The following is a 14,434-nucleotide window of genomic DNA, read 5'->3' on the forward strand; positions in this document are numbered from 1 at the left end:
TCTTCTGTTACGGAATCAGAAGAAAAACTGATGACATAACGTACGTCATCACAATGGAAAAGGATTAATGTGCTTGCCAGATATAGTGGGTTCACTTGAGAGACACACTTGACTTAGGAGGCAACACGTTTATTCTATTACCACAATGGGATAACTACATAAATGTATCAACGGGATAACTATATAGCAGTAACCACCACGGGGTAACTACATAATCGGATTAGATCAGTTAACACACTGCCTGAGCCACGATGCCGAGCATGAAGACCGAAGAGCGAACGGACGTAGCACGACGGGTTCCATTCCAGTAGAGAGCCCGGATCGGACCTCGGGACCTCCCTTTTATGCCATTCAGCATGGCCTGGCTCCGCCACGACCATGCCCCCTTCTAGAACTCACTAGAAGACTCTGGGCCTTCCATCACATGTCCCTTCTGTCACCTTTGGCCCACATCCTTACCCTGTTCTGTCACGTGCCCTTGCCTGCCAATCGGGCTGCTATGTCTTCACATGCTCTCTCTCTGCCCGCCGCTATAACCATGCTCCTTCTGGACCATTTACCATTGCAAAGCACACCCTGCTGGCAGAGAGGGCTAATTACAATCCAGTTCTTCTCTCTATCAGTAACTGGCGCTGGGCGCCAACGTGACCCAATATATGTCACTCCACCTTCATAGCCATGTAGTTTACCAGGGACCATGTACATTGTGCTCTCAGTGCAAACCCTCAATCTACCTCCTATTAGCACTCCATCACAGACTCATGCTGTCAAAGAACCAATCTCATTCGCATTCTTTTTCAGGTGCAGTCTCTGAGGGAGACGGGAGTCTTCAGTGCTCCAATTTCAGCTACAGGACGAGTATCTGTACTGAGAGGTTCGTCATGGGCATGGCGGGCAGCTCTGCCCTCTTGCCCTGCACCTTCTCGCTTAATTCTCTCTCAAACCAAGTCCACGTGGAGTGGAGACTCCAGGAGGTCAACAAGGGACTGCTCATATTCAACAGTTCAAATAACTACATCGAAGGGAAATTCCAGGATCGACTGAGACTGGTTGGAGACCCAACCAAGGGGGAAGCGAGCATCAACATCACCAACCTGAACTGTAGTGACACAAATGCCTACTTCTGTCATATCAAAGAGTTGAAAATGAACCAAGAGGGAAACCGAGAGTATAATTACGCTGACCAACTTGGAACCCTCCTGGTCGTCGACGGTACGTGGGCCATACGTTCGAGCTTGCGTGTACACAGGCGACCCTCTAATGCACAGTCACCCGTCTCAAAGTTCCATTTCCATGCCCTCTTTGTTCGCCACGACGCACAGGGTCAACTTGAGGACAATCGTCAATTGCAATGCATTCATTATGATCAGCCATGGCTAAGGAAATGAAAATTCGTTCATCAGACAAAAAATTAAATGCTCGATAACATGTGTTTAATGAAAAAGAACATATCCTTGTAGACGCATGTATCCTCGGTCCTTGATATGATATAAATTCCCATCGCTTGTTATCCAGTAGGGGGAGCGATGATCAGGTTTTTTTTTTATTAATGTCAGAATATAAACTTGGCACGGAAACACTTTCTGGTGACAATTCTTGGCAATATCTTCCCGAATACAGTCTGGTTCTGCTACATCATGGATTTAGCACCACTCAAAGTGCATTGTTTTCAGAAATCTGGCCATGTCTCTTAAAAACAACTCCATTGTGATCAGAAATATGGCCATGTCTCTTAAAACACCTCCGTCGGCTGATTTGTCACACAAGCAGGATATGAAGTTGCAACCTTGCGCAGTGCAGATCCAGTCGTCTAACCACAATGTCACGTGAACTCCATTGCGCAGATGTCTCCATGGAAGACAATGTGACTACTGCATCTAACTCAACATCTTCCATCACGGTTATCGTGATATCCATCGGCTCCATCTCTCTGGGTGCCGTCATCGCGTGCGTTGTGCAGAGGGCACTCCAAGCCAGAGGTGAACGCTTTCGATGATGTGAGGGGTGAACAACAACAACAAACTGTCTACACGGAATTCGCTCGCAAAACCCGCAGGGGATTGTCGTGTTAGGTTCCTGGGAATTGCCGTGGGTCAGACACCTCGTAGCTTAACTAACTTGCCCGTTTCTTCACTAAACACCAAATAAAATATGGCACATTACACAATAACGGGATGATTCACCAAACTCTACGTCCATAAAGGTTGCTTCTTCTGGAGAGCAATTTAAAGATTTTCATTAGTTATTTGCTAATAAGATCAATCGCATTACTTGGACCCAAGGGCTCCTCTCGTCTTTGAGGCTTTTTTACTGGTCCTGCCATACAGACTATTGTGGGGATGTAATGGACCACGTGTGATTTAAATCCCTGTCCCTCTTGTCTTCTTAAGGAGGCCTTTGAGCCAGTGATCCCAATGGTGACCGAATTGGTCAACTCTTCCCTCTCAAAAAAAATGTTCCCGGTGTAACAGGCTAAAATAACCCCTGCCCCGATTAAACCCGTGTATAGTGTGGCTCAGGCCAGAGTATACCCGGGGGGATAAAGTGTCCTAGGCTAAACCATACCCGGGGGTTTAAACTAGACTGGGCCAGACCATACCCCTCCAGGCCAGAATATGCCCCATGTGAAAGTTCAAAGGCAATTATCCATACAGAGAACAGCCGACAACGAACTTCAATCGATATCTAAAAGGCGTATAAATGGAAGTAAGAATCACAGTTTGATCAAATGAAGCATTTTTAGGGTTAGGGTTATTATTAAAGTTTTTCTGGTTGAAGTAATCAAAGTCTATGTGTTTACAGTTTTAAATAAAATGTTGGAAACATTTAGGAATTCATGTGTATATCGCTCAACACTATTACTATCATGGAAGTATGATTTGGCCTAGAGGGGCATAATTTGGCCTAGGCCATAATATACCCCAGAGTATAAATTGGCCTAGGCCATGATATACCCGGGTATAATCTAGCCTAGGCCATTTTAACCCCGGGTATACTACGGCCTGTGGGTATACTATGGCCTGTTACACTGGGACCCTGAAAAAGGCTTTAGTGTGACAACTTTTAAAGGAAACGGTTCTGGATGTTGATATCCTGGCTAACTATCACCCAATTTCCAATCTTAATTTTTTGGGAAGATTATAGAAAGGGTGGCCTCCTCCCAGTTGGAGTCGTGTCTTGAGGCCGAATGCTTCTTTGCTGTAACTCAATCAGGCTTCAGGGCCGATCGTGCAACTGAGTCCGCCTTGATTTGCATGGCAGATGATCTCCTCATGGCGTTGGACAGGTCCTGTATTTCAGCCCTTGTTATGTTGAACTCGAAGGCAGCCAATTCTCCCCGGTCTGCCGTCTTGAGTTTGAATCAACCTGATACAAAAACTCAATAACCCTGGCACCAGCGTCAGTGGCAGAGATGTCTCTCGATCACGTTACGCAGTCAATCATAGATTATCCAGTGGCTTCGGGGGGTAAGGGCGCGCCGGATTTTACAAAACGCCCCATAATCACCATATTGTCTTTATTTAAAATAGAAATTTTTTGCACATTCTTGCATGACATGTTTTAGGTGCTGTGTAAAAGGTTTTTTTAGTATTTTAAATTTGTTTACTATGTGAAATTGGCATAAATAAAAATCAAAAGACAAAATAAACATCCTACTTTTAAAAGTTACTGTATTTACTGTACCGTACTTACCACTCCAATCTGGAAGACTGCAGAATGTTCATTGTTTAAGTTGTTGTATGTAGTGTATAATGTTCCATATATATTTGACACTGAAATCAAGCATAGCTACTTTTTTTGTCACGCACATGGTTCCGATTGCTGGACTGGGTTACAGCCTTTTTCTAGCGGTTTTGCCCGTTTCGCCGAATCAGTTCGGGACCACCAGATAAAGTTATAAGCTGCATGATCGCACGCCAGATAATCAATGATCAACTGTATATCCTATTTCCGTTATGAAAACAACAACACGCATATGTGCAGTTACGGGAGAATGGACCGCAGTTGACTTGCTATGCAATGTCTTTTTTTGTTCTTTCGTTCTCAGCTTTGAAGAGATCGTCATTGACTATGGTGAGAATCCTTTGAAGGGGAGCTCATGCTGCTTGTCAGACTCCCGCATCTCGTGTACAAAAACTCCTCTGGCGCCCCTCGTGATGGGCGCTTCAAGGTCCGACCGCATCCGCCCAGTCCCCGCCGAGCCGCATTGGCTTCCGGTCGCCGAACGAATGCGTCGAGAAGTCGCACATATAGACGGCTCGTTCATCGGCCAACGAACGAGTGATTACATGCGTGAGGATACCGGAGCGCCCGGAGAAAACCCACCTGTGTGCGAGGGGTAACACTCGATCCCATACAGACCGACCAGGTGGGGGACAACATTATTTGTGTCTCGCCTTTTCCTGGCAAGTCAGGGTATGGCTTTCGCACTTCGCCTGGGAGTGTCCCTCAATGTTGTCGGAGGATCCTCGTCCCAGGGCCTATCTGGTGTATCGTCGTTTGGCCCTGAAGAGGGTCCATTGGCGTGGCTCGTGTTGTGGTTCTGGAGACTGGAAGATCGATTATCGATGTTAGTAGTGGTGGTAATGGTGGTAGTGTGTGTGTTGTTGTTATTAATATAGAGACCGGCTGATTGATGATTGATGTTACTCATGGTGGAGGTGATGGTGGTAATGGCTGTGATGGTGATAGTGTGTGTGTTATTGTTGTCATGGTGACATCACCGCCACTTAGTGGTGAATGGCGGTTGTTATTGTTGGTAATCTGGAGACCGGGAGATCGATGATCAATGTTCAGTCGCTACGTCGACGGTAGTCATGATTTCTCACTTAACAGAGTGGGCCGCGCGTGAAGGCTGCCGTCTTCAACTCCAAAAGTGCCTTAATGCTTTCTGCCCCATTCAAACGTGACGTCTCAGCCACGCCGATGTCTCCTCCTCTGGCAATGCTGTCTCCTTAATATCTGAACCGCTGTCTATATAGGTGGGGTGATTATATCAACCCCCCTCCAACCGTTGTGGCCCCACCGTGGCCTGTCTGAACATTGCAGGCGTCGAAGTGAATTCGAGCTGTAACAGGATAAAATTAATCCGCGACAGAATGAATGATATATAAGTTACGTCCATGTAGACGGAAGCCAGTCAGCGTCAGGGGGTGGCTTCATGTGGGCTTTTTCGAGCCACAAATCATGAGACAGAAATCACTGTAACGATTTAAAAATGTTCGAGTGTGGATCAAGCACGGATCAAGCTTTATATTGTAAAAAATCAGTCAATTCCCGTTTAATCGACCATTGAAACAATAAAAACACGACGATTCTCGTTCCACAATTCCTTACATGGGCAAAGCCACGGCCCATTACTCCATATATGGTTCTAAAGCATGAACATAGATTATCCTTCATTCTGTCGTGGATTCATTTTATCCTGTTCCAGCGCACGCGTAACAATGTGGTCGAGAGCCAAGTCGAAATGAGTCGGCGAACATTAACGTGACGAACGTCGGGACCCATAAAGGTCAACTTGCTTTATCCATAATAATTACAAAGGGTTTTTATATGCATACATTAACCCCCACCAATTGTCCCCCCTCTGGTCTTATCACCTGATTGTTCTCACAAGTGACGACATCACATTGACACCCTCCGCTCCACTTAAAACCGAAATAGGAGGATTTCTCCACAAAACTGTGGCTGTCTGCCTGATGTTGCTGCTTGTTGTTGTTATTTTTGTAATTACCGGCGAAACGTTATGGCTACTCGAATTGTAGATGTTGTGGTGGGTTTACTCTCCAACGCGCAACTGGTTAGTGCTCAACTAGTAACGAATTAGCCGCCCTTTTTTTACTTGACACAAACCCCTTGCTAATTGGCTGTGTCTCGGGGTGGTGGCGGGTTTAACGTCGCATTTATATCCATGCAATCTAACCCAAAATAACTCTATGGATAATTTTGGTCGCGAAAGCCCGACTACTACTGCGTGTTAAAGGGAACTTGCATTGACCGACCTCTGCCCGTGGTACGGTGAGCGTTGAAAATGCCCACGGTTTTTATTCTCGCTTTGAGCATTTACTTCTGTGTGTCCATTCCACAGGTCGTGAGGGAGACTCCGATCACGTACGATGCAGTGCGGGTGGAACGTGTAACTGGCACATCGGAAGACAGAAACAATTTTCGTACTTACTCGAATGTGATTTACTCAACAGTTAGCCACTAGAATCGGGTAAAGTGAGTTTACAACCACAGCATCCTTACCTAGCCTCCAGTATGTTTTGTTACTTTCAACAAAGCAAATGCCTGGGTAAACAGAAGAAGGATACACATAATTGCTCTGTCTGGTATAGACAAATCGCCCCACTGAGCTTTGTAGCTCTTTTTCAAAAGCAACGTGGCCATCACAAATGATAGCTCAACGAAGTGCGCTTATCATCATTACATGAACATTCATAGCAACAGCCAAATTACTTTAAACGCGTGGTGATGTTGATTATAAGGAAAAAACCGGAGGACCTGGAGAAAAATCCACGCAACCACGAGGAGAGAGAAAGGCATGCAAACGCCAAATACACAGGCGTCATGGTCGGGATCAAACCTACGCGACCTCCTGTATACGAGGCGAGGTAGTGAACATCTCTGAGCCACCGTGATGATATACAACAGGCGTTAGGGTCAGGATCGAACCCAAGACCTGTATACCAGGCGAGGTAGTTAACACATTCTAGCCACTGTGGCACCCCTGCCTTAAGTTGTGCACTGCAGGAAGCTGTTCACTTATCGAAGGCCATACATTAATCAAAGCCAGCATTGGATCAACACACGTGAAGGTCGATTTTCAAATCTGGCATAGTAGTGTAATTTTAGAGTTGTGTAGTGCATAGTAGTGTATTGTATAGTAGTCTAGTGTATATTGTAGTGTATAGTGCAGTGTTGTGTATAGTAGTGTAATGTGTAGTGTATAGTAGTGTAGTGGGCTGAAGTAGTAACTAATTGGCACATTTTGTTTACGTGACACCTTACCGGCTGTGTCGGGTGGTGGAGGGTTACGACACATTGAAACGTGCACGATCTAACCCAAAAACCTTTATTATGGCATTTATACCCTTTCCGGCAATAATACCACAGGAGTTGTGTCAAGATGTTCAAACACCAATGGACACACATGCCTATTATTGCAAGGCATCAGAGTTGGCATTAAACACACATCATGCTCGTTGTAAAACACAGAACATGTTTTGATAATAATGGTGACCAGGAGTAGCAATTGCGGGTGTACCTACCCAAGGGGAAAAACTGCACCAAGGGTCATAGAATATATCCATCTATGAGCTCCCAGAACCAGCTATAAGGTTCGAGAAGGGGGGCGTGGCCAGCGTGGGTCCTGGCCCCACTGCAAGCATAAAGGGGTGAGGGAGCTCGAGGCTGTTCGTGGGAATCGGGGTCATCTCGCCGTGGAAGTCGCCCTCGTCAAGGGGTATCTGCCAAAACCCCGCTAACAAATCAAGAGTCGAGAAGAACCATGCACCCGAGAACGCGTCCAGGGAATTGTCCATCCAGGGGAGGGGATATGCAGCTACTGAGACCTTATTTAGTTTGCGAAAAGCGAGGCAAAACCGCAGGCTCCCATCCCGTTTTTAACTAGCACCATGGGGGCGCCCCAAGGGCTGGTAGAGGGAGAAATAATGTCAGCGGCCAACATCTCCTCAACCGCCTGCTGAACATTTTCTTTCTCCCTTGGGCTCAGCCTATACGAGTTTTGCCTAATGGGAGCTACATCGCCAGTGTCAATGCGGTGTTGCAGCAAAGGGTTGTGGCCGATATTAAATTTTCCCTGGCTGAAAATCAGTGAATTCCGGCAGCAAGGTACGCAACTCGTCCCGTTGCTCTCGAGACAAGTCCGGATTCTATGCGCACAACTTGTCTGCCCATGTGCTATCCGACTCGCCTCCCTGTTTTACTGCGGCCACGACCCTTGCTGCAGCTGGGTCGACTGCTTCACAGCCCGCAGCCATCGCGTGAGCCAAGACTGCCGGTCTGGACAATAGCTGTTCCCAACCCGACGTTTAACACTTGCAGGAATAGCTTCCGGTCCGTCCTCCGGACCGTCTTGAGCACCCACTAGCGTGGGGCCCCAAGTCGCTCTGTTCAAGGAATCGGCGAACTGTAGCCACTTATGGTAGTGCAGTGGAACCAACATCTGCGCACCCGGCGGGATTTCAACATTCCCTCGCCAGTGCTTGGACCATGGGGGTGGCCACAGTCACCCTACCTGGAGAATGCAAAAAGGGTAACTGCCCTCCTGACGGCATCTCAACACAGCCCTGGTCGGTCAAAATTTTCAGAGGCATCTTGCCGAAAAAGTAATCCAGGAGGTAAGGCACTGCCAACGTCCTCGAAACCATTACAGGACCGGACATCGTGATTTCACCGATCCTGATGCGTGCCTCTATTTGTCCAACAATCCCCATGCTCCTCACGTTGATAGCAACACACGCGTTTGCGACCGGCCTAATACAACGGTTCATGAATCACATCCAAAATGATGGTAGCCGAGGCACCCGTATCAACCAAGACCCATACTCCTACCCCTTGACGAGGATTCCAAACCAAAAACTGCATTCCGAACTCCCCAGGGAGTATTCCGGTTTAACTGCCTTCCTATGGGGTTGCATTTGGTGCCAGGCATGTTCCAAAGGCTAATGGAAATGGTCTTGGCAAGTCTACAATGGGATTCATTCTTTATTTATCTCGACGACGTCATTGTGTCCGGGCACACTTTTGATGAGCATTTGCAGCGGTTGCATTCTATGTTCGTCAGGATACGGTCCGCTAATCTCAAGTGCGGTATTTGGGTCGCATTGTCAGCGCTTCCGGAATAGCCACGGATCTGGACAAAACGGCGTGCGTTTGTGATTGGTCAACTCCCAAGTCGGTGGGTGAAGTTTGCAGTTTTATTGGGTTTGCATCCTATTAATGGCGGTTTATTCCTCAATTCGCGACGATTGCCAAACCACTTAATGCTTTGACCGCTAAAAACCAAAGGTTTTGATGGGGGGGAGGAGGAGGATGCATTCGCCGCACTGCGTGATCACCTTGATAATGCGCCTCCCCTTGGCTATCCGCATTTCTCCTTGCCATTCGTGTTAGATATGGATGCCAGTGATATGGGCATAGCGCTGTCTTGTCCCAGTTAAAGAATGGCGTTTAAAGTGTGGTCGCATATGGTAATCGTGTCCTGTCCATCACAGAGCAGTGCTATTGCTTAACCTGCAGGGAGCTTTTGGCCATGGTATATTTTATACAGCATTATAGGCCATATTTTTATGGCAGGGACTTTGTAGTTTGCCCGGACCACGTGGCCCCCCAGTATTCCTTGCGAGTCGACCAGCCTTCTGGCCAGCATTCACGTTGGCTGGAAATACTGCAAGAGTACTCATTCAGGGTATTTACTGAAAAGGTCTTGTTGTACCTGTAGGCCTTTTTCCAAAATTTCATATTAAAAATAATTCTGCCAATATATTTTGAAGTAATAAATAAATAAATGGAACAAACACCGTCACCCCGCTACCTCGCACAAGCCACACCAAGCATCTGGAGGTCATAAAAAACATTTAAAATGTAACTCCGGGGCAAAGAGGGGTTAACGACGATCTGGGAAATCTCCAGATTGTCAAAGGACCGCATGCCATGACCTCCCCACGGACGTTTTGGACAGTTCACAAACAAATCTGCAGAGCCGTAAAACACAGGCACGTAGCAGGGACAAACGGACATTATAACTGAACATTTTTCTTCTAATACGGTAAAAGTTCGAAACTTGGCTATAAGAATAAGTCGACATTATAGACTGCAGTATTCCTTATTGTATTTCTTATTGTATCTTTCTATCTACGTGACTTTACCAAGAGAACCAGGGAATATGAATTCCGGCAGTCAAGAAAGCTTAAGTCAAAACTAAGCTATATCTCCAACCTCCGGATATCAAAACATAACTCGAGAATAAAACACCGATCCCTGGCGACACGGACTGAGAACAAAGCTTAGCAAAACCCTTGGAATAGTGGTGGTAACAACAAGGGGCATTACGAGTCTTGGTTAAACATAAACCAAATAATAACCACGAGATATTAGACCAGGGGTAACTCAAAATAGATGCAAGAAAAATAGGTCAAACACATATGTATTCCATGGAATCAGCCTTCCTGGCCACCTTTGTCTTCCAACAATTTAACACAACACATGGTAGCCATAAAATACGTATGAAGGGAGAGTGCCTCCCCTCCCTTTTAGCTTAGACCACGAAGAGAGGGGGCGGGGAATGCAAACAAACAAAATTTGATGGTAAAACAGTCAAAGGTCAAAAAGGGGGGGGGGCAACCAGGCGGCCACGGGAGGAGGACAGACAGAGGGCATCTGTTTTTTCTCTCGCAAGAGACGCACAGAGGGGAGATAATTTCACATATAACCAATGACAGATCATGCAAGAGAATACTGCAACGTGCAGACTCCGGGGCATTGCCTCGAGATCAACAATGGGTGTTGTCTCGCAGAGAAGTGGGGCGGGGTGATCGGCATGGACCGACAGAGTATCGCTGAAAGTTTTATTCTACAGTTATGCTGATGTTTTGAGTCACTTGCAGAGTCAAGGATTGTGATAAGTTGTATTGTACTAAGCTTTCACAGTTGTGTAAGAGGTGTGCGAATACAATTTATAAGTTTTGAGAGTGAGTGCCAGCTCCCACGAGCAGCAGCCCGAGAGAAAGAGTGACGAGCAACGTCAATCAATCAACCTCGAGGAAGGGCGGAAAACACCAAGCATCGATCAAGCCAGCAGTGCTGCTATCGGCAGGCTCCGGGAACCTGCCCCCGTGACTGGCACATCATCAACGAGCTGCATCAGCAGAAGCCACGAGTCTACGAAGTAAACGCAAAGAGCCAGTACTGCAAACGGCAAGGATGGCGAGGCTTGCCGAGTAGCGATGTGTCACCGAATACGAGTTCGGCACTGACAGACGAAGTATCGCTCGAAGTTATTCTACATCCAGTGCCAGCTCCCACCTGGCAGCTGCACGATCAAGGAGAGAGCAGGGAGCAGGGGAAAGAGCCTGACCAGCTTCCCGTGAGGAAGAGGAGAGCGCCGGCGAGAGCGCCGTGGATTCGACCCACACACGCCGACCAGCACCAGCTGGGAACCAAGACAAGAGTGAGGAACGGCGACCAGCGGACGAGCTGCGGGCGCTATCTGACGATGGAATCATCGTGCACCGCCGACGGCGAGCGTCGTGCTGACTCTCTTCATCGAGCAGTGGACAAGCAGCTGCTGCCGAGCGAGAGAGAGCGAGGAACCTGTTTGTATGCCCCTCCCCCACACTCACACACTCACAACGCATCGCCCGGCGTCTGCTTAACGCAAAGAGTTGAACAAGAAGACAAACCACCAACACGCACATAATGCACATATCGGGACTAATAATAAAACTAATGATAAGAGTGCGTCAACTATTAGCTGATAATGAATAACACTGCTGCTCATTGAGTTACATGGATATGGTCGTTTAGAAGTATTTTAGTCGTTCTTTTTGTTCATTGCATAACTGTACCAATGCATTAATTTATTAAACTAAACGTTTAGAAACCTACGTTACGATTCCACTCACAGGGAGACTTGTGTTGAAATCTTTCTTTTGATCACAGAATCTTGCCCGCGAATTTATTGAAGCCTTAGCCAATTCATCTTCTTGGTTCTTTCGGTAAAGTCACGTAGAATGGAAATAATAAAAATAAAACATAATAAAATAATTCTCACGACGTTTCGGCCACAACGCAAGCAGCCGTCCTCAGGTGGAGAGCAGGTCTGTCGAGTAGACAGTCAATTGATAAGCATTTGCTGAAGCAGGCACTGCCGCACACCATTGTTCCAAGACATTTCGTTAATTACATAATTTTACCAATGAATTCATTGAGGTCTACATTGGGACATGTTTCTTTATTGCCGTTCGTATGAATATCGTCACATTCATTTTTAAGTACTTTTTCCTATCGCCTTATATGCTCGCGTTACTCTGAGGAATTAATCAATTGTTCTGTCACCCAGTTCAACAAACGTAATCATTGAGGGTTAAATGTACGGATCAATGAGGAGAACATCTCCAGGAGTACTGTGACAATTCCAAGCATAAGAGTTCGCATATTAGAGTGTTATGTTTTTGTTTAGAAATTAAAGTTGCTTAACACAGAAGTGGCTGAGTGATGCCTTTCTAAGTTCATGCATAATAATTATGAGAATTGTATCCTGCGGTGAGATTTGAATTTGGAGACCTGACATAAACACACAAAACATAATCAGTTAATGTTAAAGCGAGAATCATTGTATTAACCCAATTGATCATACAACCCTAGACAACGAAGCCGAGCTTAATCAGCTTAATTACATCACACTTGCATAACTTCATACAACTGATTGTATTATCCCGACTGATAATATGACCCGAGAGAACGAGTTTGAGCCGAATTATCATAACTGCATACATTGGCATAATCGCATACATTTGGATAACCCAATACACGGACACCTCCCTAATTAGCATAACATATATGCATAATTACATGAATTAGCATATTTGAGATATTTACATATTTCCCCATTTCATTAGATTCTTATTCTTTTTTTTTTAAAGACCCGACATATACAACAGTCTGCAATGCAGATACACTGTCCCGCTTTCCGCCGGGTGAGCGATGTGCGTGATCAGTGGGTGCTGCCAGAAGTAAACCACCTGTTGCTGGGTTGCCATAGGTCGTGGCGGAGTATAGAGATGCATTACCAGCTGAGGTTACCCTAGGGGACAGCACGTTGGGCCTCACGCACGCCGAGTAGGGACGACTGCAGGTGGAAGACGTGTCGATGCTGAGCAAAAATCTCACCCCAAACTGGAGTATCCCAAATAGTCCTTGGAGGACTTTGATGAGGTGGGATGAGGGGCTGCAGCGCCATTGTATAGTGTTCCCCACTGCCTTGCGGGTGGTGCATAAAGATAAATTGTTGCACCTCTGAGTACGGAAGACATTGTTGATGCTGCAATTATACACACATACGTGCTACCACAGCCACGCAAAATCTAATAAGCATGCATAGGACTCCCTTATCGAGGGATTCCCCTTTGTTGGCTACATATGCCCGAGTACAGCAGGGAAGGGCGACGCCTTCGATCGCGCATGTAGCCGGTATGGGCTTAATGTGTTAAGACGACTTATTAAGGAGCCACGCTCACCCTCGGAAGAGCCCACTGCCACAGCTACGAGTCTTCCGTGCATTTCCCTTAAATGCGATGCGCGGCCACGCCCCTGTCCCGTGGCCACGCCCCTATTACTGAACCTTCTCGCGAGCCCGAGACCACTCGCTCTACAGGTTGACTCCACTGTCCCATTTCATCAGCTGGCCACGCGCCTTTTCTTGATCATTATCGTGGCCACCAGTCCACTTGCACTGTAGGTTGGCTCTATTGTCGTTACAAATGTAATGCGAGCAAGGACAGGGTGGTTGCCGGCCTCCGCGCCGTTCACACGCGCCGGTGTAGTGAGAGCGTGTGGGAGGGGCCACTGCTCACCTCGCTCCAATGGGAGCGGGGTGAACGGGGGGGCGGAGGCAGAGGCAGGATGGAAGGTGGAGTTGGGTCACGTGGGAGAAGGGGATATAAGAGGAGGGCCAGAAGGAGAAGGGGAGGAGAGAGTGAGAACCAAAGAGGGATCCACGCAGGAGGGTGGAAGGAGCCGTGGCGCCATTGCCACGTGGTCGAGAAGGGATAGGCGCCCACGGGAAGGCAGCGTGCGTGGGGAGCGGCCAGACAGGGGAGCGTGCAGGATCGCACGGAGAGAGACAGGGGAGCGTGCGAGATCGCACGGAGAGAGAGACAGGGGAGCGTGCGGGATTGCACGGAGAGAGAGACAGAAGGGAGCGTGTGCGGAGTACCCGAAGGGCGGTGTGGCCGGGCCGGGTGAGGGAGAGCACACGGAAGGGAGCCAGGTGACGGCGTGGACGAGAGCCACAGGGGAGCGTGCGCGGGGCGCAGGGACATGCGGAAGGCGAGGCCGGAACGAGGAACAGCGGGTGCGTGGAAGAACCCAATAAAGGACACGGAGAACAACGAAGTGTGAAGGAGTCCTTTATTACACAAATGTGATGAATCACACGTATAATTGTGAATGGAGTTAATAATGACCATGGATTGGACTCATAGACTCACGTGACTGCACAGTGGAATAATCAAATCGGAGTACAGGGTGTCTATTCAGATTCGGGTGGACGAGGTACAGGGATTGAGCAGTGAGGTGCTGTGTAACGTTGGGGTCGATAGGTGTGCATCTGGTCATAATTGCATATGCATGCCTGCTCACCAGAAGAACACTTTGAAAGAAAGAGTTGTACCTTGGTGGTGGAGTC

At 47.4% G+C, this 14,434-nt stretch overlaps 1 protein-coding gene across 1 annotated transcript; it reads left to right on the forward strand.

The window, feature by feature from the left end:
• Positions 1-761: 761 nt before the first annotated feature.
• Positions 762-6,754, forward strand: LOC133360710 (sodium channel subunit beta-2-like). The gene is made up of 4 exons (XM_061579496.1): positions 762-1,212; positions 1,845-1,979; positions 4,049-4,074; positions 6,092-6,754. The coding sequence occupies exons 1-4, from the start codon at positions 762-764 to the stop codon at positions 6,212-6,214; spliced, it is 735 nt and encodes a 244-aa protein (XP_061435480.1). The 3' UTR covers positions 6,215-6,754.
• Positions 6,755-14,434: the final 7,680 nt, after the last annotated feature.

The sequence above is a fragment of the Lethenteron reissneri genome, chromosome 69 (genome assembly GCF_015708825.2).
Source record: "Lethenteron reissneri isolate LAM-NWPU_2019-01 chromosome 69, ASM1570882v1, whole genome shotgun sequence".
In the NCBI taxonomy this organism is placed as follows: domain Eukaryota; kingdom Metazoa; phylum Chordata; class Hyperoartia; order Petromyzontiformes; family Petromyzontidae; genus Lethenteron; species Lethenteron reissneri.